The sequence below is a fragment of the Ambystoma mexicanum genome, chromosome 10 (genome assembly GCF_040938575.1).
Source record: "Ambystoma mexicanum isolate Mex_15411 chromosome 10, UKY_AmexF1_1, whole genome shotgun sequence".
NCBI lineage: Eukaryota > Metazoa > Chordata > Amphibia > Caudata > Ambystomatidae > Ambystoma > Ambystoma mexicanum.
The window spans coordinates 1,321,736,879-1,321,763,257 of NC_090932.1; the positions used below are offsets into that span (position 1 = coordinate 1,321,736,879).

Sequence of the window (26,379 nt, forward strand, 5' to 3'; positions counted from 1 at the left end):
GTATAGGGTAAAATAAAGGCGAGAGAAGAGTACTCCTCATTAATGAGAAATAGTGGAGGGAGGGTGACCACAGTGTTTTATAATATGCAATGTGTGACTAGTCTAAATGTTGTTTGTTGAATAAAGTATCGAAGAGCGGTAGAATTGTGAAGAGTTGAAAAGTAACAGTGGTTAAAGATAAAGTGTAGCAAAACGATTGGCGCCAAAAAAAAGAATAGAGAGGTCATTGAAATAAGAGGATTGAGCAGTGATAGATGGTGCTTGCTCATATTTGTTGATTTTGTCACACCCCTGACATATACACAACTCCTTCCTAGCCACAGAAGTCAAATGTCGTGACCCCTCCCACCTTGGTTGACACAGGCTCCTGATTGTAGAAACGCAGGTACCCCGAGGCAGCCTAAGGGGGTAAGAGGATTAGGCAGGGGTTATGGATAGGAAGGGAGTGTTTAGAGTAACCGGAAAAGGGGAAGTGGAGCACATACAAACAAGCACATAACCATACCAGGCATGCCTCAATATACCTACTGTTAGTATCCTTCTTAATTAGAATACTAACTCACCACACTGTATTTGCGATTCCCTCAAGATGCCACAAACATAAGCACATAAAGCATGAATGGAACATGCACATGAATGGAAGATAACACTGAACACTTGTATACTCTTAGTCCTGGAGGCAATACTTCTTGATTAGCAATGCCCCTCAAACGTGGCTTCAACGCTCTACTCATGATATCTGAACTCACTGAACACATGGAACACGACTTTGAACATGGTTAATGACTCACATGAAATGAGATAAAATGCTGCCACAAACAACATAGCATTACTGCATAATATGCCTTCCCCCCTGTTCTCCCACTGCCCAATGTCTTCTCAGTCCTGCACACCCGTGTTGCCTTCACACATGTGTTTGTAATCACTGACCAAACAAATATGTGCGTTTCCCAAACGAGACGCACAGTTGTGCAATGTTCATAACAAAATGCCTACACACGTTTCCAATGATGACCAAACAAATATGTGTGTTTTTCAAACACCTTCACGGTTGTGCAAGGTTCATAACAAAGCGTTCACAAACATTCCAAATGACTTCACCTGAAACGCGGAGTCGCTAGCCTCAATTACATTCAAGGTAAGCACTTATCTGAGGCCTAAGGGGGCTCACCGGCGCCACCCCAGGCAGGAAATATCCTGCGTTGCAAGGCATCCTGCCGTGAGAAGCTCTGCTCTTCCAGACAAGCTGCAGGTTCACCACCGGTCCCGCTTCGCATACCAGAATCTCCATGTGCTCTGACTGAGCACTCTGCTTCCTCCGGCCCATGTCACGCCATCAATCACTAGCACGTGCCGTGGAAGTCCTTAAATAGCAGTTGGCTGCACCTGCTCTCCTAGCCAACTGCCAAGCAAAGGACCATGGGAAGTGTAGTTTTTCCCAACCCCTTACACACACAGGCTCTATAAGCAGTGTTTCTTAACAGGAAACAGTGCCTTTTTACTCACAGTTTTAAAACGTTAAAAGTGGTGATTTAAGTTAAGGTAAAAGGTTTATTTAACGATCGGGTAATTATTGACTGTCAGTTGAGACTTCTCATTATGGAGGACAGTCCTCTCATGCACCTACGCAAGACACTGCCAAAACATGCGCCGAAGCTCCACAGTACAATGCAGAATGGGTAAAGGGCACGGCAGATAAAACGTTAATGTCATGGCCACAAGGGGGATCATTGTCAAAAGCGGATTTGCAACAGATACTTGCATGCTGCGTACACAGGGAAGACATTCGAGAAAAGATTAGCAATTTTAGAACTTCGGAAGATGTACCAAGAGGAAAAAGAAGACCTGCCACCTGAGGAGTGGATGCTTAATCAGTATAAGGGGGAATGCGTTGAGCCCTCCGCTCCCCTTACCTTGTCTGAAATAAAGAGTGTTGCTATGGAAGAGATAGGAGTGTATCATTTAAAGGAATTAAGAGCATGATGGGGTATAGTAATCCGATTTATAAACCCCCTGCTAACAACAGTAGTGACGATAGTCCGGAACAGTATAAAAGAAAGGAAGATATTTGTAAATTCATACAAGACAAGGAAGAAAGAAGTGAACAGTCGAATTTATCGACGGATATAGACAGAGAAATGAAGAGATGGAAAGAAGAAAAAGACAAGGCTGACGAGGTAGCACTCTTACAAAACGAATGGGTAGGAGGACAGATGTCAAGATAGACGGTGAAAGTATAGAGGAAGTTAGGCAAAGAGAAGATAAGAACAAACAAGAGAGGAAGGGTAAGGAACAAGAGAGGAGATTAAAGGAAGATGAACAAAGAAGGAAATGTAGGGATCAATGAGAACAGATATATAGGGAGGAACAAAGAAAGTACGACAATAGACAAAGCGATAGAAAGGGACAGAAAGGAAAGCAAGAGAGAAGAGGAAGAAGCAAAGGGCGAGGGATAAAAGATTACAGAGACGAAGGGAAGAAGAGGATAGGAGGGATGTGTTAAGGAGGGAAGAACAAAGGCAGGAGGAAGAAAGAGTTAGAAGGGATGCAAGAAAGCAAAGGGAAGAAGATGAAGAAATAGAACAAAACAGAAGGCAGTGGGGTTCAGATACCAGTCTTATTCTTAAAGAACAAATGAGGCTGAGTTCAGAAATATGATGGGAGAGAGAGAGCTATTCTCCCAATAAAGGAGAAGATGCTAGAAATACCTAACTCTAGATGAAGACCGGTATGATATGGAAGGCATTGGAGAAAGGATCGATGAGGCCTATCAGCAATTAAGACTAGTTAGCGAGCATGGATGATCGATCCCCAGTACCTCAATCAAGAAGTGAGGAGGGAAACCTGTTTGGTGGTAAACGTTGAGCATTGTCTTTGAGCAGATTGAACCTCGATAACGGTGTGGTGGATGTTAGTTATACTAGTTGGGGCCTAGACGTGACGGATGATGAAAGAGAGTTTGGTCTTGGGGCAGAAGGAGGGAGTGTGTGTACCCCTGTTGGAAGCCAGCAAATGTATAAGGAAGTGAGATGGTCAGATCTGGGACATTCTAAGGATAGTACGCCAGATCCCGTAGCATGTCCTGAGCTTTCCCGAAGACAATCGTGTAGTGAGAAAGGAGAGTCTCCACCATATGTAAGCAGGTTAAGGTCATTACCGGCAAGGGGACAGACGGGGACGATTATCCCTTCCAAGGATAGACTAATAGTGGCATCCGGCTATAGGATGGGAAGCGCAGATCCTGCTGTTAGAGAAGGGGGAGCAAGACCACAATATATTCCATGGCCACAGATGGACTAGGATAACTTAAAATGTAAGCTCTGTAGTTTGACTTTGGGGGCTGTGAAATGGATATGCGAATTATAGAAAATGACAGGAGTAAATACGCTGGCCATAGGGGACATAAAAGCTCTTGTGGCAGCCATTCTTGGAGAGGGGGCTAATGACATATGGAGAAGAGTGGGAGATTCAAGTGTGACTACACAAAACACAGCGCATGATGGAGCGCCATTCAATAATTGTGGGGCAGATGTTTGGAGGGCTCTCGGGGTACAATATCGTGACACATAGCATAATTGTACAATTATGACATGTAAAATGAAAGATGAGGAAGACCCTATTACTTATATTCAAGATATCCAGGAGAAATGGCAGCTTGAAACTCCGAGCTGTGGAAAAAGACAGTGGCATTATTTTACCATATTTTATGTCGGGGGTTGCCATAAGTACAGAGACAGATGGAAAAAACAAGTGGGGATGGAAGCGAAGCCATGGGATGAGATACAGTTGACAATAGTACGCCATTTTCGGTTATTACAAGAGAAGAACAAAAAGAAAGATAAAAATAGAAAAATTGAGGAAGACAAGTTAGTTCAGAAAAAGCTGTCAATATTTGCCATAGAAGGGGTGGTGATATTCAAAAGCAGAGAAGGAATAGGAATGCAGAAAGCAATAGGTACATCAAAGGCAAATAATCTGCACCCGATGGACCAAGGTGGGTATGGGTATACGCCACGAGTCAGAGGTATGGGTTATATGGGAAGAGGAGGTGGATTTCAGAATAACCAAAGTGGGTTTCACAACAGACAGAACGCGAACCAGAGTGCTCAGGGAGGATATAACCAAAGAGGGTTTACCTGAAGGGTTCCCCAGTATGTTGGACTTGTGGAATGACAAGACATGTTGCGTGCATATGCGAGAGCCGAGGGAGTGTACAAAATGGCCTGTTTCCCAGAGGGGGGGGACAACCTATCCTCTGCCATGCACCACACAGACCAGAGAGGGCTTTGCCCAAGATCACACACCATATGAGGCACAAGCACCGCAAGTACAGCAGGTGCCACAGCAGGAACAAGCACAAGTATATCCACCGCAGGGGCAGTCTCAACAAGCCCCTATGCAGACGCAGCAATATGCTAATACAGGACAAGAACTAACACCTAGAATAGGAGGTGTCACTGTGGTAGGAGGAAATCCTTTCACAGGGACTGGGATCTGCTTGTACATGCAATAGGACAGCTCACAGGGTGACTTGATGTGTTCAGTACTATCTGTAACACCAGACCCCCAAGAGTAACCGAGGGTCGATGTGACGATAGGAGGCAAATCTTTTTATTTTCTTGTAGACACTGGAGCAAGTCGTTCATGTATAAGGGAGGGAAAATATTCAATGTCCAGTTTTGCCATGAATGCTCAAGGGTTCTTTGGAGCTACAAGCCATGTTCCTTTTACTGATAAATTACCAGTCTCCATAGAAGAATGTGACATGTCCGTCCCTTTTATATTCACAACAGCCACAAGTTAACATTTTAGGAAGAAATGTAATGACGAAACTAATATGACGATTTCATTCACTGATCAAGGAATAGTCTGCTCCACTCCAGGAATACTCTTGAGGAGGGGTACATACTGACATAACCGATGACGATATGTTCAGGGAAGACCAAAGTGATGACGAAGTGGTGTTCTTCATAAGCATTACATACTGGATAAGTATAGAAAAAAGGGAAGTCCCACAGACAATGGCGATAATGCAGCAACGACCAGCACTTTTTCAGGAGGATCTTGAAAAGGTGCTGAGTGCCCTATGGACCACAGGCCCCGATGACATAGGATTATTGAAGGGAATAGGAGAGGTTGAAATAAAGCTTAAGCCAGGAGCAATTTTACCCTGAGCAAAGCAGTACCCCATGTCTCGAGAAGCTAATAAAGGTATATTTCAGACTATTTCAGCACCGATAAATCGAGGGATTCTGGTACCATCAGAGTCATTGTGCAATACCATGGTGTATCCGATTTAAAAAAATCTAAAGGGGGGTTGTGGAGATTTATCCAGGATTTGAGACCTCTTAACCAGATTATAGATGCTGAGTTTCCTTCAGTTCCTAATCCTGCGACAATATTGTGCAGTATCCCAGTAAAAGCTCAATATTTTACGGTGATCGATTTGATCCCGTTGCACAAGGACTCGCAAGACTTGACTTCCTTTAGGTTTTGCCGAAAAAAGACTAAAATGCTCGGCTGCCTCAAGGCCTCAAGTCCCCATAGATCTTTAACAGAGTCTTTAACTGAGTCCTACAGGTGGATCTAGGCAATATTGATCTTAAAAGCGCAGTGATACAGTATGTAGATGACATATTGGTCTGCAGCACCACAGAAGATGAGTGTAGACCGGATTCTGTCCAACTAATGACTATTCTAGCAGGCAAGGGATATAAGGTATACGAGAAGAAATTACAGTATTGTCAAGAAGAGGTGTTATACATTGGTCAGTTGATCTCACACGAAGGGAAGAAAGTGACACCCGAGAGAGCTGACGCAATCATGAAAACACCAAAACCGAACACAGTGAGACAGATGCAGCAGTTTCTAGGTTTATGCAATTATTGCAGAGCATGGGTGTTTTATTATAGCACATATACCCAGCCACTTTTGCAAGCACTAAAGAAGGCATAAGTTGGTAAGGCAAAGATAGAATGGACCGAAGAAATGGAGGAAGGATTTGAGGAGTTGAAAAGAGCAATTTGTACAGCCCCAGTTTTAGGGTTTCCCAATTATGGCGAGGAATTTTATTTGTTTTTGCACACAAATGGGACAGTCATGACAACAGTACTTGATATGATATGGCAACTTACACACATAACCACATTGGGGTATAAACCTTTTGCATGTTGCAGTGGAATTTTAGACCCAGTTATGAGAGGACTCTTCCCTTGCGAACAATCTTTGCCAGCTGCCGCATCCGCAATAGAGAAGGCCACAAGTATTGTTATTGGCTGCTCTACAACCCTTTGCGTGAAGCATGCCTTGTTTGCCATTTTAGAGAAACCAAAGGGCAGATTGACATTCCAAAGAGCTTCGGCTTATGAGGTAATGATTTCCAACCCAATGATAAAAATGTTAAGATGTAAAATAGTGAACATGTGTATGACTGTGCCAATTATGTGTTACGCTCAGCTGGTATCCACGGGGACGCCACCCAGCCTTGGTTGGATGATTTGCACTCTCGAACCCTCTCCCGGTCCCTTGTTAAGGCCTATGGTTAAAGATGGGTTTTCAATATAGGAGAGCTGGATTCAATACCAGATTCTTTGTTTTCCCACCTCCCTTGGCCTCAACTCCTTCCTCCCCCTTGGGCCTTCTCCTCACCTTAATATTGTAAAAGGTGGACTCTCCGTCCTGCTCCTCGTGGCAGGGGCGCGTATATGTGGGGGGGCCAGCAGCAACCAAGTTACTTCACTGGTGCAAGCCCCCCTGTGGGAATCCAGGCCTGCTGCGACTCCGTAGGTTTGCTGCTTTACAGTCTTTATATGCAGTTCTCATGTTCCTCTTAGTTCGAATAATAATGTCTTGCTTCTTTCCTTTTAGGTATGGAAAGGTATTTTGGTGTTGTCATGCAGTTTGAAGATGAGCATGGGCCGGGAGATGACTACCCAGGTAAGAATTGTGTGGCTTTCTTCATTCGGGAGGAAATGTGAGTAAACGCTTACTAATGCTGTTTTTACTTTCTCCTCTTTCCAGGTTATGGTATTCCACGATGCATGCGGTGCCGGATGATGGAGTTCGTACCTTCAGGTTAGTGGAACTGAAGTCAGCGATGGATTGAAGACGGGATACTGTTCCAGGTAAGTTTCGTAGTGTTCTTTCGCTCTCTGCAGGTCCTTGGATTCAGGCAAGCTGGCATCAAAGAACTGGACACGGTGAGCGTTACGCTGCCCACAGCAGAATAACGCAAAGGATGTTCTGCTGTTTCGGTGCGGTTTAAATAGTCTCAGGTAAAGTAGTCCAGGTAAAGTAGTCCCAGGCCTGCCACACCCAAAAGACTAGACTGCATAGCTCAGTTCCTTGTAACTGAGCTATGTGTGTGCCTCCATGTTGGCTGAACCCCCCCCAAGTTATTGTCCCAAGTAAATAGTCCCATTCTAATGTTGGTCTTTATGATGGTTATGAGCCTGGCGCTCTTTCCTGTGTGAAAGAGAATGCTTTGGCGGGACGGGAAATTCTTTTTATTGATGGTTCTTCAAAAATTGGTCAGACTAATAGGGAGAGGCATTAAGGCGCTGCAGTACTAAGACACGGACTAAATGGAGAATTCAGTGTGGTGGCAAGTTCACGGCTACCGTCTGATTTTTCAGGACAAGCAGCGGAATTAGCAGCGCTTATTGTGTTTGAGAAACATGAAGGAGAGGAAGTGACGGTGTATAGTGACTCCACCTATGTGACGTCAATCGTACACGCAGGGTTGTCACGTTGGAAAAGGAGGGGCTATTTCATCGCAGATGGCTCTCCATTGCAGCATGTGTCCTTTTTGGATAGACTCATTAAGGCACTACAATTCCCAGTAGACACAGTGGTCATAAAATGTGCACCGCATTCTAAACGAACAGACTTTATCTCTTGCGGGCACAAAGCTACAGACATAGAAGCCAAAAGGCTTGCTTATCCTCCAGAAATGTTTTTTGATACAGAGGATATTAACGAAAATTAAACTACAACCATTTTAGTGCAGGAGGTGTTTAATATGCTGTTGAAAACCCAATTAATAGATATTCAGGGAGGAGCACCACAGGAAGAGCAAGAACTGTGGAAGCGAAGGGGGTGTTCTTTATCACTGACATAATCTTTATGGTGATAGGGAAGCACTGGAAAGCCAGTGATGCCAGTAACTTAGTTGAAAGTCGCTCTTGAACAGCGGCATTACCCCACGCATGTTACTAGAGAAAACGTTTTTCTGCCAATATTGCAGAAGACTCATTCATTCCTAATTCGTTGGAACACGTTACACAGTTTATGTTGAATGGCATTGTGTGTCAAAGGTTTACTGCTGGTAAATGGTGTGTTTTAGCATTTACATATCGACTATGTCAATATGCTGCAGACATGTAATGGATATAGGTTTCTGTTAGTGGTGGTGTGCCCCTTCTCTAGGGGGATCGAAGCAGGTCAGTGTGCACACCTTGATTCCACCTGTGCAGCAAAGTTTGAGTATGCAAAATTTTCCTGAGGGGGGGTGTGTACGAAGTACTAAGATCGGATAATGGGCCACATTTTGTCAATAAGCTATTCGAACAAATAGGGCTTTATCTAAATATAAAGCGCAGGTTCTCTTCTGCGTATCACCCAAAAGCGAACGGTATATGTGAAAGACTCATCTGCCTCCTCAAAGAAAAGAGCGCCAAGATTAAATTGACTTTGAAAAGAGGATGACTGTATTGCCCACCCCTGACCCTATATGCCCTTCAGAATCAGCCAGGTTCGGTCCACCACCTCACCCCACACGAGCTAGTAACAGGACTTTGAATGAGAACGGTCCCTTACACCTCCGTCTAGGATCAGGAGTGATGCCTAAAATGTAGACAAAACTCTAGGTGATAAAATGCATGATTATTTTACAAGTATGACTGACTACCAGTATTTATTTCATTTTAGATCAAGTCAAGCATCGGGGGGAAGGTCTAGGAACACGTAAGAAGATAGTTTGGTGACAAATCCAAGTGAACTATTACCACCACCTAAGTTATATGTTGGGGACCTGATTTTGATTTAAAACTTTACCCCGAAGTGGCATGACCCTCAATTCAATGGCTCATTCCTTGTTGAGGAAGTTTCCCCCTTCTGCTGTTAAGCTTTTGGTAAGACAAGCTTGTTTGCATCTGAACGATGGGAAGATTTCTCAAAGGCAAACCCTCCCTCCGACCGTTGCTGATCTAGAATCAAGACAAGAAGAATAATTTCTGCAAGTGCAGACTCCATCGATGACTAAGAAGGACGGCGATAAAGCAACGAGTGACGAACGCGTACTTTATTTGGACTGGAATGCAATAGACACGCCTTATATATTTTAGCACGAAGTGCAAGGAGTTGCGGGGAACTTCCTGAGGTTGAAATTAACTTTTAGAAATATATTGCAGCAGTGAATAATGATGAATCAGAATTATTCCTAAACGTCAGTTCTTGATCAGAAATTGGAAGACAGATCAATATCCAGATTAATTTAATGGAGAATATCTGTTTTAAAGTGGTAAAAATACAAGATATCTGCCAATAGTGACGTTCATCGGCTTGTGGTTGTTGTCTTTGGGCCTCATTCCGAGTCCAGCAGTAACCGAGCCGGAAAAACCTGCAGGTTACTGCCGGACCCATATTACCATTCCGCCTCCGTGATTCCCGGAATCACTGGGGCATTAAGACCCTGGTGACCCGGGAATTCCGGAGGCAAAGTTGTGTAAATCCCCATTCCCATGGAGCCTCATAGGACTCCATGGGGATGGGGACAATGGAAACACTGGTTCCATCTATGACAGAGACAAGTTTTCCATGTCTGCCTGCAGGCGGGTGGTGTTAAACCCGCCAGGTCAGACCTGGCGGGAGTGATACCTCCCGCCTGCAGGACTCTTAATCGGTCGCTCCGGAAAGAACGGTGGCGGCTGTTTTACCACCACTGTTCTTTCCAGACGAGGCCCTTTGTGTTCACATTTCAATCTTGCCCTACTCTTGTTAGAACAAACTTTAATATTCACACTTTTTTACAGGATCCTAAAAACGATCCAGTGATAAGAAGACTCCTCATTCTTATAATTGAAAAAATTGTACAGTTACAAATGTAAAAGAAACTCAGTGATTGTATTACAAATTATTAATGAAGATGAAATGATTATAGAGAGAGCACGAGTTCAGCAAGCAGTCGGATGCCATGAAAAATGGTTGTCCAGATTTCTATGCATAATATATATTTGCATGTCTGTTCTCTATCTTTTTGTTCCTTATTTTTCAGTCTCTATTATCTTAATGGTTCTACCAAAAAAAGAGGTCCCATGATTTTTGCCACTATGAGTACGTATCATGACAATTTCTTTGATATCTATGTGTATGTTAGAAGACATAAAAGAGATGCGGAGGAGGATAATGAAGGGATAAATACCTTTCTGATGTTTGTTAATCTGCTTAGAATCACATGCTGTGCATAGGTCCGACATCCAGTGGTCACTGCGGAGTATTGCATTTTGTTTTTCGTAGTCGAAAAGGGGACGTCGACAAGGCGTGTCTGTAACACTATCCCTATAGTGACGTGTGTTGTACCCACAATCCCTCACGCGTCGAGGTCCCTCAGATTGTTTTTTTCCGCCCAGCTACTGGTCGCCTTTACGCGGAGCTCCTCGAGAGACATTGCAGATTTCATCTCATCGACCTTTGGTCGTTTTCCTATATTAATATATAACATATCGATCCCCCCCTCGACGCTGTTGTGAAGCTGTCTCCGCCGAGCAAGATCTTCGACGGAGGGGACGAGCGGAGGAGATCCTTCGGCGTTGCCGAACACGTGGCCTGGCCTCGCAGGCCAAATACAGTAGGGAGAGTGGGGGTCGTGGGACATCTCTAATTCTTTTCTGAGAATGCCTTTCCTTTTCCCCATCCTTTCCCTTGGGGTGGTTATCACGTTTTATTGCCTCGGCTATGGAGAGGACACCCTTTAGGTTTTGCCCGCTTTGCAAGGGCAAGTTTACTTGGAAGGACAAGCATTCACGGTGTAACCGCTGCTTGCCCCTCGATCACAAGGAGGAAGGTTGCACGGCTTGTCGGCTTCTTAAGCCGAAGACTCTAAAAGACCGTAGGGTCAAAAGGTGGGCGGCCTACGCTATGTCGAAGGCCGACGCTCCACCCACCGTCGCTACCTCCGACAGTGACGAGGAACGTGATACCACGACCTCCGCTACGGAAGTCGTAAACCCACCTAGAGAGCGCACACGCGCTTCGTCGTCTGTCCCCGGCCCCGACGGGCTCGGCTCACGCCCTGCTTATGGGGATGAACACCCCGGCGACACTGACGCACACAAGACCACACATAAGCACACAACCCATGGCTCTTCTTTGCCGAAGGCAAAGAGAGCATCAGCGCCCAAGGAGACGCAGGTTTCACCGGCGGCCTCCTCGGACCGTTCGGGTTCGAAGCCCCTCTCGCAACTGCAACCGCGACCAGCGACTGGGCTTTCGGCAAATAAGGGCGCCGCCCCCAAATCATCGGCCGGAGCGCATCAGCAGAAAGCGCATGCCGCCGTAGAGCGTTCGACACCCATAACGTCGAAACCACAGCTCTCTGCTGACAAACGAGTCGCTGAGAGTTTGGCGAGGATCGTGGTAGCCGACGCCCACAAGCGTACGCCGAAAGACACGTCGAGCGCTACGCAAAGGTCGAAAGACACGCCGAAAACACAGGGACGATCTCCTTCAGTCGAAGGGATTCCCAGCACACCTGAAGGCTTTTCGGAGGGCGACGGGACACTTTCCTCGACGTTATGGGAGTGGTCGAGCCGTTTTCAGCTACAAGACACCAATTTTCCCCCGCTAGACCGCTCAGGGGTACCCCATGAAACCATGGAAAGGCTCCATCTCTGCATGGAAAGAATGGAGAGGTTTATGAATGCCCAAAACCCTCCCACTCCAAAGAGAATAAGAGAAGGGCCTCAGGAGGACCCCAGGGCCAAAATTCCAAGATTAGACCAGGACACAGCCTCAGACTTCCATAGTGTGTATGACCTCACTGGGGAAGAACATTATTTTGAGGAAGAGGATGATTTTATGGACGAGGAAGACGGACGGAACCAGGAGGAAGGTCTGGAAGACAGCCCAGACTTGGTAGGAGAAAATCCAGAAGAAGGACCTTCTCACCCCTGGCAATCACCATCAATATATTCCGACACTGATGTCCTGAACCTAAATCCTCCTGACATTTCACCTGTTAGAAACACGTCTCCCATTGACGATCAACCCACATTTAATGCCCTGTTGCGCAGAGCAGCAGCACACTTCGAACTGGACACTGGGGAGCTCTCCCCTGAATTAGACTTTGTAGAAAGGGTAATTAAGGAGAAACCCCCGGTCAGTCAGACAATTCCCCTCCTCGCTTCGGTGAAGAGAAGAATCATCCCTTCGCTGTCCACACCCGCACTAATCAGAGGGGTCAATCCTAGAATTGAAAAACTTTTCACTCCTTCACCCTCAGACCCGCTGTACATCAGGGGACATTCCATTCCGGATTCCCTGGTAGTAACCAACACAAGAAAGAGGGCAGGGGTACCACTCTCCACCAGTGAGACACCACCTGACAAGGAGGGCAAGCGGTTATATGCCCTTGCAAAAAGAATTACATCCTCGGCCGCCTTTTAGGCAAGAATTGCCAACAACAATTCTTTGCTCGCTAGCTATGCGGACGCGCAGTGGGCCAAACTGCGCAAAGACGCTGAAGAAGCGCCGGAACCATTACGTACACGCCTGCTTTCAACTATTGGCGAAGGAACCCAGGTCAACCAGAGTATTGTAAAGAGCTCTCTGGATGCGGCAGAAACTGCGGGACGTTCCCTAGTTCAGGGAATAGTCCTAAAACGACACGTATGGCTGCGCAACTCAGGGTTCAAACCGGAGACACAGGCGTCTTTAATAAATAAACCTGTTGAAGACTCAAACCTCTTCGGGAAAGCGGTGGATGAGGCTCTGGAGATGGCTAAAAAAGAGTTCGATACTATCAAAACTCTTGACCAAATCTCTAAGCCCGCTACCAGGCGCGGCTATGGCAATAAACGCTTTTTTCGTGGCCAACGCCAACAACAAAACCAGCAGCAACAGTACCCTGCCACCAATTTCCAGACCAATAGTGGCCAGTACAGCCAAAGAGGACAGCGCTGGGGCAAAGGAAGAGGGCGAGGGTCCACCCCCAGAGGTTCCCAAGCCCCTAACAACACCAAGTGACGCGAAGATTCGCGTCCCCTCCCATGCAACACCAGTCGGGGGCCGGATAACATCCTTTCTTCCAGCATGGGAGGGTATAACGTCAGACCGCTGGGTACTTTCCACCGTAGCCCACGGATACTGCATCGAATTCAACAGTTCCCCAACATACAAACCCCCGAGGGGACGACGCATGTCACCGGAACATCTTGCCATCCTTCTACAAGAAGTACAGCAACTGCTGGAAAAAGGAGCCATAGAGGTCGTGCCTCTATCTCAGGTAACGGAAGGTATTTATTCAGTGTACTTCCTTGTACCCAAAAAGGATCTAACCATGCGCCCTGTATTAGACCTGCGCCCAGCGAACAAGTTTATCAAACCCCAAAAGTTTTGTATGGTGACCCTACAGGAAGTGATCCCACTGCTATCACAGGGAGATTTCATGACAACATTGGACATGAAAGATGCATACTTTCATATTTCAATGTTGCCAGCGCACAGAAAATACCTCCGGTTCATGATAGAGGGCAAACACTACCAGTTCAGAGTGCTACCCTTCGGCATAGCATCAGCACCGAGGGTATTCACGAAGGTACTGGCAGTGGCAGCGGCCCACCTGCGCAGGTTGTCCATCCCAGTTTACCCTTACCTCGACGACTGGCTCATAACAGGGGATTCTTACGAAACATGCTTCTCCAATACCCAAAAGACTGTAGACCTTTTGTTCCAGTTGGGCTTCTCCATCAACGAAAAGAAGTCCAGCCTAGACCCCAGCCAAATCAAACAATTCCTAGGGGCTCTAATTCAAACAAAGGACGGCCTCGTCTTCCCCTCCAAAGAGAGGGTCCAAAACATGTTGTTTCAGATCCCTCAATATGTGACCGGTCGAGAGGTGACGGTACGCAAAGCAATGCGCTTGCTAGGCATGATGGCGTCGTGTATTTATTTGGTACCTCACGCGCGCCTGCGCATGCGCCCAATGCAGGAGTGGCTCAACAGCCAGTGGTGTCAGGCCAGCGGACTATGGGACGACCTAGTGGTGGTCTCGCAGGCCTTAGTTCTCTCGCTACGGTGGTGGACAAAAGAAAACCTAGAAAAAGGGAAACCTTTTGCCACACCCGCGGCGGAAGCCACTCTAACCACAGACGCATCCCTCACAGGATGGGGGCTCACCTATCCCATCAAACTGCTCACGGAGAGTGGACTCCGAACGTTGCATCCAAACACATCAATCTTCTGGAGCTACTAGCGGTGTTCAAGGCGCTAAAAGCCTTCAAGGAACACCTACAAGGCAAGACAGTGATGGTCCTTACAGACAGCACCACAGCCATGCATTACATCAACAAACAGGGGGGAACCCACTCGCTAGGACTGTCCAAACTGGCCCAAAACATATGGAAGTGGGCTCTCAAACAGAATATGTTCCTTCTGTCACAACATGTACCAGGGGAACTCAATCTGCTGGCAGACAAACTGAGCAGAGATTTCCCCCTGCCCGAAGAGTACGAATGGCGACTGCACGAAGACATCGTCTTCGACGTCTTCACGCAATGGGGGTTCCCAGAAATAGACCTGTTCGCAACCCTGGAGAACTCACAATGCCAAAGTTACGCCTCCAGGTACCCCCAGAACCAATCCAAGGGGAACGGTCTGTCGATTCAATGGTCAGGGAGATTTGTTTACGCTTTTCCCCCCGACTCCTCTTCTCAACAAGGTAGTGCACAAGATGCACCAGGAACAAGTAACCATGATACTGGTGGCTCCAATGTGGGCCCGACAGCCATGGTTCGCTCACTTGATGGAGATGTCTCTATCTCCCCCAGTGAAACTCCCCTGCCCGTACAACATGCTGTCACAAGGCAAGGGCAGAACTCTGCATCCATGCCCCCAGAACATGAACTTAGCAGCCTGGCTCCTGAGATCATAGAATTTGGACATCTACAGCTCCCACAGAGATGCATGGACATCCTCAGGGAAGCCAGAAAACCTAACACTCGCCACTGCTATTCTAGCAAATGGAAGAGATTTGTCATTTGGTGCAGAGCAAAGAGCATCAACCCAATTGACTGCTCTCCCACACATATTATTCTATACCTGACCCATTTATTGGATTCAGGTCTAGTGTTCAATTCCATTAAAGTCCACCTAGCGGCACTTTCTGCATACACCACTTCCCAACTCAAAGTGTCGTGGTGGAAGATCCCTGTTATAAAGGCCTTCATGGAGGGAGTAAAGAGAATACACCCCCCGATAGCTGACCCAGCTCCCGGATGGGACCTTAACGTGGTACTTACCAAACTCATGGGCTCACCATTTGAACCCATGCACAAAGCAACTCTTAAAGACCTCACTCTTAAGACTGCTTTTCTAATAGCTATCACCTCCATCAGGAGAGTAAGTGAACTACAGGCTCTTTCTGTTCTAGACCCCTTTGTTACAGTTCACAAAGATAAAGTGGTTCTACGCACTCACCCAAGGTTTGCTCCAAAATTCATCTCAAAATTCCATGTAAACCAGTCTATAGAACTACCAGCGTTCTTTCAAAATCCTTCCAACTTGGGAGAAAGGACTCTGCACACACTAGATGTGCGCAGAGCGGTCATGTTCTACATGGAAAGAACCAGACCACTGAGGAAGACTAATCAGTTCTTCGCCTCGGTGGCAGCAGGAAGAGAAGGGGATGCAGTTTCAAAGTCCACTATTTCTAGATGGATTGTTCAATGCATCACTCTCTGCTATACTCTTGCTAAGAGAGAACTGCCCTTTAGGCCAAGAGCACATTCTACTCGAGGCACTGGGGCGTCCATAGCTTTCATTGCAAATTTTCCCCTTGAGTCCATCTGCAAAGCGGCTACCTGGAGTTCTGTGCACACCTTTACAAAACACTACTGTTTAGATGCACACTCTAGATCTGACTCCCAGGTGGGACAGGCATTATTAAGACATCTTTTCTCTACTGTTCCTTCTCATAACCCACCGCCAACTCCGGGTACTGCTCGCTAGTCTATGCACAGCAAGTGATTCTAAGCAGATTAACAAACATCAGAAGACAATGCATTACTTACTGTAAAAGCATTTCTGATGGTTGTATCTGCTTAGATTCACATGCGCCCACCCTTCCTCCCCGCTTGGATGGAAGGAACATAGACATTTTTCTATATTTCTCTCTTTTCTGTACTCACTCACGTCTAGAAGGCTCCCTCAGGGCAGAAAAATACAAACAGAGGGACCTCGACGCGTGAGGGATTGTGGGTACAACACACGTCACTATAGGGATAGTGTTACAGACACGCCTTGTCGACGTCCCCTTTTCGACTACGAAAAACAAAATGCAATACTCCGCAGTGACCACTGGATGTCGGACCTATGCACAGCATGTGAATCTAAGCAGATACAACCATCAGAAATGCTTTTACGGTAAGTAATGCATTGTCATTTAGATAATTCAGCTCACCTGGGGAATAACGTGGTACCATCACATGAAAATGGTGGGGGAAAGAGCATCTGATGAGAATTATGTCTGCTCTCCCATCCCCTATGCCTTGAATACAGTAAGGACTTTCATTTAGAAGAAGGTATTAGCATACAATGTGAAATGCCTCAGCCATCTTGCAGCATCTACTACTCAGGGACAGTTCCAAGGAAGCTGGGCATCCTTGCGATGGAGATCAAGATGGTTGTTTCCATATCAGGATGACTAATCAAAACCATATGAATGGAGAAGGAGCCTGGATGGACAGACAAAATGCATGTATATCCTGCTGCAGGAGAGGATGAGGTAATCGTTGAGGAAATGAAGAGAATGAACTGTCCTGATGTGACGAAATAGCAGCTGTTGATCTATGGACAAGTGCACACCAATAAGGGATGGGAAGATGAAATGATGTCCTGTGCAACTCATCTTCTGAAAACAGAATATGTACAAGAAGTGCAGAGACTGAATGATGGATGCTTAAAGTCATGGGCCAAGCACTCCAAGTTACTGACATGGGTTGAAGACTAATCGGGTCCAGTAGTTGTAATCCCATTGGTTAATGTGACAATATGTTTTCCAAAGCCATGGAAAGAACCACGTGGGACATAACACAGGATGCAAAACCATAATTGACCTTCCTGGAATGAGAAGAGTCATCTGTCCTTATGGACCGATATTGGGCTTGTGGATCTAAAGCCTATATGAAGTTGCCCAAGGATTGGGGCAGAGTGTGTTCCCTGGTATTCATCCATGTGCCAGCATTAGGGATTCAGCAGAGCGATCTAAATATTAGCGAATTCCCAAAAGTAGATGACCATTTGAGAAAAAGATTGCCTGAACTCCGGCGGATGAAAAGAGAACCTTATTTCTCATCCAAATCAATAACCGTGTATGAAACCATTCCTGATGAGCTCAAGTTGTGCAGCAAGACTGCTATGATAATGACAACTATATTTATGCCTTGAGTTCAAAATGGTGGCGAAGGCCAAATTGTTGCAAATCACCAGATGGGAGCTTCTGCGGGCAATCAATGCTACTATAAAGGAATTCAACGCCATTAAAGAAGAGCTGAGTGCCATATGATTAATGACCCTCCAGAATAGCTATGTCCTTGATATGATCACAGCCATGGAAGGAGGAGTTTGTGCCAAAATCGGGCCATCATGTTGCACTTATACCTTCTGGCCAGAATGGGACCTTGGCAGAGGCCATATCAATGTTGACAGACCTGCATACCAAGAGGGAAGAAGAGGCAGATGAAATTGAAGATGACTGTTGATTTACCTCCCTGTTTTCATGGGTTCCTCATTGGTTGGCAAATCTACTCAAGGTTCTTGGAGTAATACTGGTGCTAGTAATGTTTGGATTCTGTGTAGTCAGGGTGGTGATTGCCCAATGCAAGAAAACATCAAAAAAAGGTAGTAGAAATGAAGATCATGATTGATGCCAAAGATGAACCAAACTCCAAGGAGATGACCGATGATGTCGTCAGAGACTACGTAAAGGCTAGCATCGTAGAACCTGAGGCAACAAAGTTTCTGTATCCAAAGAATCATAAGTATGTGGAACGATGGGTCTATTGTACCCCGAATAGACAGTGTAATTACATGACCTGGAGTATAGATGAACATGTCAAATCAGCGGGCACCCTGAAGGGGGTGATGAAAATATGGACACCTAAGAAATACTTCAAGAGAAAATACCAGGATGTAGAAACACTCAAGAAGGTGGTTGAGGACTGTCATGATTCCTGCCCCTCATGTCCCCAGCCCTCCAAGATGTCTGGCTGGAGCCAGGCCACAATCACCTACATGGCCCTCAAGGGCCTCTCCATCCCTCCAAAGACCCACTTGGAGTCAGACTTGGCGCTTGTCGCACCAGACTCACTCACTCCCATAGGATAACATTGGGGATTGGACTTGTAGTGCATTGATGGGGACAAGATGGTTGCCCCCACATATTTCGGTTCCCACAACTGCATGTGCAGTCTAGTCTTTTGGGTGTGGTCCAGCCCAGAGACACCTGGGATGCCCAGAGACTATTTAAGCCACGCCCAGGCTGAGTAACATGCTTTGCGTTTTCTGCACCTGCAGCGTGACACTCGCCGTGTTCGGATCGGTCTCCAGTAGGCCTGCATCTTTCTTCTCGCTCAGCTCCTGCAAGAACAAGAACACTGTTAGGAACAGCCTTACCTTGCGGCGCTTCTGCCCATCATTCATCGCTCCTTCTGTTCTGGGGGCATCTTCGGCGGTGTCATTCCCATCCCGGCACGCCGCTTCCTAAGGAAAAGGTAAAAGAACATAAAAAAGGCATTAGTAAGCATTCTGCAGATCTTTGCTTATTTTTAAATTCCTGTACGAGCTTCAAACGCTTACCTGAATCCCAGCCGCTCTGGGAGAACTCTGTCTCCGGAACTTCTCATCCCTCTGCAAGAGGGAAAAGACACTCCAGGTTGGCGTGGAAACATCGAGAGGTGCTGCATACCGCGCTTACTCACCGCATTTGTTCTTCATAACCGCGGCACCTAAAAGACACAGGAAAAGAACTCAGTTCAATACAAATACGAAAGGGATGCATCGCGCATCGCGCTCTCACTCACCTTCAGCGCTACTCATCTCAGCAGCACGCCACCATCCCCGGACGCCGTCCATCATCTAAGGAAGGAAAGGAACGAAGTTAGAGAACTGTTCAAAAGACTCATTATACTTACCTGTCGGACTCTTGCCAGTGAAGTAACTAGGCAGCAACGAGCCCGCATCAATCAACGCGCCCCTGCGCTGAAAGCAGGATGGAGAGCACACTATCCAAGAAAACAAGGTGAGCTGTGGATCAAAGGGAAGAGTTGGACCCCGGGGAAGAAGGGGTTCAAGCACACAGAGACAATAGGGAGTTAAACTCTACCAATCCTGTGTTTCAGGCCCATTCTCCAGTCAAATAGCCTCCAGGGAAGGGTTCAAGGTTGTAAGAGGTCAGAACAGGCTGAGTGACATCCCCGTGGATACCAGGTGAGCGTTACAAGGACTCAACCAGAGGGGCTGGGGGGAATGTAGAGGAGCAGCTATACACCTGTGCAGGAGACCCCCCCCCCTTCCTCCCATATGTTGGAGACGTGCCGTGTTTGACACCAGCCGTTGTGCCCATACCACAGCCTGTGTTTGAAAGAAGGTACCCACTGAGACAACTCTACTGAACGTATCCCCGAAGTGATAACCTAAGGGAAGAACTTTCTGAAGGAATATGAGAAAGAGAAAAGAAAATAAGCTAGTGATGTCATAAAAAGTATGCACGACATCCCGAGATTCTGGCTGAAGAGGATGTATAGATCTTAAAGAAACTAATGACTAAGTAAAGAATCAAGTGAACCTTTAAATGTCGAAAAGGATTACACGAGCACAAAGTGCTGCAGAAAATCAACCGTTCGATAAATGTACAGACGCTGAAACGCAAGGTAGACCAAGTCGTCATAGAACCTGGCTATACATGAATAGAACGCAGGCAAAGCTGCCATTATATAGAAGCTGGACATCGGTATGATGAATTTTGTGAGCCAGGACCCATGAAGTGGGAAGGGAAAACTGTGGTGCAGCAAGAATAAGCATAATCGCGGAGCTGCAAGATTAGGCTGTCTGGCATGGAGTCAAGACTGAAGCAGCCAAAGTCCGCTATCTATTCTGGAAATGAGCGAACATGCGGAGGTTGAATCTACCCTTTTTAAGGTGCAGAGAAAGAACACAGAGGGTGCCAAATTTAATTCATTTAAAACCTGCAAAATGGACCAGATCGTGGTCTCCTGTCACGAGGGCCAAGGATGAAAATAGGGTTGGAACTTGAGTCCCAGACACGATAGTGAGTGCTCTCACTCCTGTGCATTCTCAAAGGCAAGGATACTTTGAAAGGCCAAGTGCAAAGACAATCTTCATGGCAGAAGGCATGGGCGATGAGAAATGTTGGGCTAATTGGGTGGTGAGGTAGTGTCATGCCCCATCTCCTTGCACCTGGGTCTGAGCTTGCGTGCTGCTAAATGAACCAAATGTCACAGACCTGGCACATGCGTGCTAACCAATTATATTAGTCCATATAACAAAGTACCTTCTAGTTTTGAAGACCAGTGGGAAACTGTGTATCTAATGTTTCAGAGGTAGGCATAGGTTGTCCACCTGATAGTGGACAGCCAATCACAATCCTACAATCCTAGCTCCTATAAAAAAGTATACTTTGATGTTCCCCTTAGCCAATCCCGTCCCTTGATAGTTTTTTCATTATTGCCACGTAGTATGACGTCACCCCTGATGTATCTTTGGTATAAAGACTTTGTTTTGTTTAAAGATCGTTGAGGGACTGAGCGTACATCCATTGATGTTTGTTGTAAACTCCCTGTGTTAGATAATTGTTAATAAAACAGTAATTTGCCATCTTCCTGAGTTGGTTTGGTTATTTGGACTCAGAATTATTCTGTATGATCCCATACATTACATATGCACGTTTCTATAGGGCCCTAAACTCACGTATAATACTGATTATAGCAGACAAAATGGCAGCAGATTGGTCTATGCAACTTTGTATAGCAGGTTACCCCATAGACCCACTGATTGGTTGGCATTCTCACCCAACCTTGGACATTCGGCTTGTTAGCAGCATGTATTCCCGTCTTTAATTGACCTTGCAGCCTGCTCCCTGTTCTGGGACATTAAGGGGAGTGCAAGCACATCACTATCTTCATCCACAGTTTAATGAATAGCCCTTGTTCTCGACTTCTTAATCACGTGTGAAGGGACCACAAATGTTTCCATTTTGACCTCTTATTTACTGCTGTTTGATTCAATTATGCTGGGTGTCATTGCTCCTCTTGGCCTCTAGACACTTGCTCACTCCATCTTGTATAGACTTTATTCACTTTTAATTGCCCAATACTTGGCTCTTGCAGATGTTTTCCTCTTCTTTAATCTAACAGAAATGTGTCTCATGCACATGGTTTAGCCGCCCGCCTCCCTTTGTCCCTTGCACCTATTCCTTAAAAATAGCATCCTTGATACCAGGCCAACATTGACTCCCCTTCGCTTTCCACACAAAGCTGTTTTCTAGCGTCTCCTGACTCTGCAACATTGGTCTATCTCTGAAGTAGCTGGATTTAATCTTAACACAAGCCAGTGTCCATCTTCCAATTATATCCGTCCTAGCTACATTAACAAGCTTCTATATCTCTCATCTACCTTGCGTTACTGCGTATTTACACTTATTGGTCTCCAAGTTACTTTTCTTTTGCATACATGATTACTCTTTTATTTCGTACATGTTTCTCTTGTTGCTTTCAGTTACATCATCACTAAGTATTTTCTTATCTTTTCAGTATTTCTTCACACATCCTCTTCATGACATCACTCTTCCCTCATCAGATTTCACTCAGCGCTCCATGATGTCCAATGGTGCATGCTGACATCCTTCCATTCTTTCAGTGCAAGGATACATTTGATATGTCTGAGTGCATGTCATCTCTCGTACACTCAATGCGGTATAGGGACAACACATGGAGTCCCATATAGGGCTCTTCTCCTACTGTTCCAATATTACGGCGGTGAGGGGGCAGGATTAGTGAAAATGTGTACACCTGCTCCTCTACAGGAGGAATAGAATATTTAGAAGCATAGTTTGTAGATTGGTGAGCAAGGGATACATAGAAAGGAGCTCTGTCAGGAGACTGTACCTGGGGTGCTAATCAGACCAAGTAGATGTGAAGTGCAGAAGTTTCTGTTCACTGGTCCTTCAAGCCCAGAACAGGACTCAACAGAAGTTAGCCTTGTCCCCTTCCACCCTTATGTTTCCGGCGCAGCAGACACCTTGGTGTTGTGTGCGAGGCATTGTGGGCGAATCACCTGAATGGATGTAGTCAGGCAGATCTGCCTACTTCTTTGATGGTCTCCTCCTGATATCCGAGAGTGAAAACAAGAGAAGGAGAAAGCCTGACACACAGTTGTAGTGATGCTTGGAATGATTCAGAACTCTTACCTTTCCTGCTTACACCAGCTGTCTTGCTCTGGATTACTCTGGGATGATGCAGGTTTGATGAGTCTTCATGGTAGGAGGGTCATAGTGATGGATGTGGCTGATGGATGATCAGAAGAATTAGTCTGGTTCCTTGATGGATAGAGCCTAACTTCTGAGACACCGGGAAAGACCTTAGCACCTGGATTGGGTGCAATGCGTGATAATTTTGGTCTCGGACTTCAACTCGTTTCTAGTACTACTGTTTTTTTGGAGTGGCTATTTTCCTGTACTCGCCTCCTGTCGGTGGTGTTTGCTTTTCTTCCTCAACGTACCAATGTATCTCTCTTTTCCTGATTGGTCTCAGGTAGGACAGGGTTAGGATATTAGCAATGTCCCTTAGTGATGTTGCAGTTCTCCCTTATCAAGTTTTTTTTTAATCAATCAGTTGTCCGTTATTTGCCATAACTACAACTAAGTGGAATGCTCTAAGTCTAGAGGTCAGTACCTTGGGCTAGGTAATAAACGAGTTTAAAGACTGACAAGAATGTCCGGTTTGAGTCACAGCTGCCTGTGGAGGCAAATAAGCACATGGGGTGGGTGGCAGCCTCATGGTAAACCTCCTCAGAAGTGGGAGACTACCCTCTTCCCCCGATGGCAATGAAGTTAAATGTGCCCTCAGCCCGGCGCTCCCTTTCGCCTCCTTCCCCACACCCCAATTTCCACATACATCAGCCACGCACACCCCTGCCCCACTTACTTTTCCCTGCCAGCAAACATCTCTTTTACAGCAATGGCCACCATGGAAAGGGAGAACGGCCTATGTGTAGTTCCCTTCTCTCTAATCCATGACATTCATCTTGGTTTGTATTTTTTTTTAAGTTGTGAAATGGCTAACGTGCCATTTCTCAACTTTAAAAAAAAAACGATTAGCATCCCAGTAAACATGCCAGGATGCTTACAGCAATAAACCCTTCGGGGGCGGGGGTTTATCAATCATACCATGCACTTACCACATTTCAAAACAGACACACATAAGGTTCCAGGGCACTCTATCCTTCAACTGCACATTTCACTCACTCCCGCCGCGCCATCCGACTCCAAGGTCTCTGCCCTCGTTTTGAACTATTATGATTGTCGCTTCAACGATCCATCCTATCCATCCTCATTGAACATTTCAGAACTTGTTACTTTGGGGTTGATGGTCAAAGGGCCATGGTGTCATGGAATTTGGGGATCTTAGAATTTAGTCAGTTATATGGGCTATTACTCGTGGTCACTCGGGATTGGGCCGGATCATGCTTTGGCCAAAGTGAACATGCCCACCAGGTGCCGGCCTCTAATCGCGGCCTTGTAGGGAACATTCCTCTTGGGTGAAAGACACATCTTCGCAACACTTTCAAGAACAATGGACAAACAGTGTGGTGAGTGGGGGTGCAAACTGTTCTCGTGGGAGCTCAGGCATGACTGGAGATTTCTGTTGCCTCGTGGATTTGGGCCTAGTGCATGCAATGCCGTCTTTACCTTGCTTACCATGCAAGCCTTCTCTTCTACCTAGGAATATTAATATCCACCTTGGGCCGCACCATATGAATATACTATAATTGATGATGTTAGCATGGTGTCCTGCTGGACGAGAAAGTGCCCCTTTCACTGACCCCTCTCCCCCCTGGTTCAGTACAGTGCCTCAAATGCATCTCGCCTTAAAGGACCTATGGGTTTGGGGCAATGGGGCTGCCTTCTTCTCAACATAACGTATTAACATCTCTTGAGGACGACAGTGAGTTATGAGTAGAGTGTCTATAACGTTCAATGTCTTTGATACTCTCCACTAATCAGCACAAGATAATGTTGCAATTGTAGGATGCATTTTGAATGTTAACTTGGGGGCATGAGGTTGCTCAACGATGCTGCCCTCTGGAGAAATTAAGGACAGTAAATTGGAGAATAGCTAATCTGACACTTTTATTATTGGAGGCTTTTTAATTGATTACTCTCTCGACGGATACTAGGCAGAGATTAACGGGAATGGCTGTAATCCTCGATTGAAAGTAACCCTACAAGCATTCATATTGATTGGTGCAGCAGAGAGCCCAAATCCATGATTTAAGAGGAATAATATTAGCAAGTTGTTAATGATCAATGGTTTTTTCGAGATTCTTGCATGCAAATATATGCAATTGAACTCTGACATTTAAGCCACTTTTGTTATCGATAAGATTCTGTAACATATCCATTGTTAATCGTTTATGCAAGCCATTTTTGATAAATTTGCTCTTGTATATGGGTCTGTTACTTTATAGTTCTTTATTTGATGTCTTAAATTGTTGTTTTGATGACGTTGTCTGAAACTGTATAACTTCATCATGTATGTACATAATTTCACATTAAAATCTCTATATATTTTAAATGCGAAATAGGTATTTTCATAACTTGTTGTTAAAAGAGATAGGGGACCTTTTTTTTTACTTTTAAATGTCCAGGCTTGTTTATTGGGGGGGTGCGGAGTGGGGGGGAGGGGGAGACAGTGAATTATTTTTCTTCCATTGTAATGTTTTTGCCAATTGTGCATACTGGTCATACATAATTCCTATTTCACTAGTATACAAACGTAAGTAAACACATTATTGTTAGTTAATCTTTAAACTGTTCTTCACATTAGAAATATTCATGAGTAATTTTGATTTTTCTTATAGCAAGAGAAAAGAATATTTACAAATTTCCATCGCCAGCTCTTCTGTTGGATTGATAGATGGCATGGTCTAACAATGGAGGACATCAGGAGGATGGAAGATGAAACACAAAAAGAATTAGAAGCGGTAAGAATGTAGTAATACGTAATAAAATAATTTCTGTTGTATATATGTAAGTTGCAAAAAGATTTTGGAAAAAACTGTCTCATATGAATGCATCTACATTTTCTTTTTTTAAGTGTAATATTGTTATGGCACCATCAAAGACTTATCTTCTAGGATTTTAGCTCTCTTGCTCTCTTGCCATGCGAGCACCTGTGTGCTCTTTAAGTACAATATTTCTTGTTGCAAAACATGGTTTGAGCACGGTAAGTGTTGTTAAGGATTCTAATCGGGCGTCACACACCAGACCAGGACTCTTGCCACTAGACTAGGATGCAGCGCACAATTAACCCTTTAAGTGCCATGGGTATTCCCCCCAGTGCCAGGGCCTTTTTTTGGTGATTTCGGTATGTGGCCATTCAATTCCTTGTAACTTTTTTGTTACATGAGATATCTAGGCCAAATGTGGCTCCTTTCTTCCCCACATGTAGGCAGTCGTAACACCACCCAGGGATCGTAGGTTGATGTAGGGGGGTGAGAGAAAATAAGCAAAAAGGGCGAAAATATTGGGTTTATTCAAAAAATGCCAATAAAATGATGTACAAATAAGCCTGTGTTTTTTTTCCTTGTAAGAGCTATGAACAAATTGTTTGCTGTGCTGAATTCCCCAATATCCTGGCTTTCAAGAACAGGTTGATTGGAAACGAAAATAAAATAATTTGATGTGGTTATCAACTGTCTTGTGAGAGGTAGGCGATTTTGGCCATTTTTGCCAATTGGACATGCATGGACGGAATGGAAGAAAAGGGTAGGAAAGCCGAATTGGAGGACAGAAAGGCATATATTTCTGAAAAGTGGACAAAATTCCAAGTTTAGGAAGGGGTGATTTACGTAGGTCAGGCAACAACT

The 26,379-nt window shown here is 45.4% G+C and overlaps 1 protein-coding gene across 1 annotated transcript in view; it reads left to right on the forward strand.

The window, feature by feature from the left end:
- The window catches only part of PITPNB (phosphatidylinositol transfer protein beta), a 915,448-nt gene that overhangs the window by 776,878 nt on the left and 112,191 nt on the right, over nt 1–26,379 (forward strand). Inside the window, exon 11 of the mRNA XM_069619364.1 lies at nt 25,372–25,494. Coding sequence (XP_069475465.1) covers nt 25,372–25,494 — 123 coding nt within the window. The remainder of the gene's footprint in view (nt 1–25,371; nt 25,495–26,379) is intronic.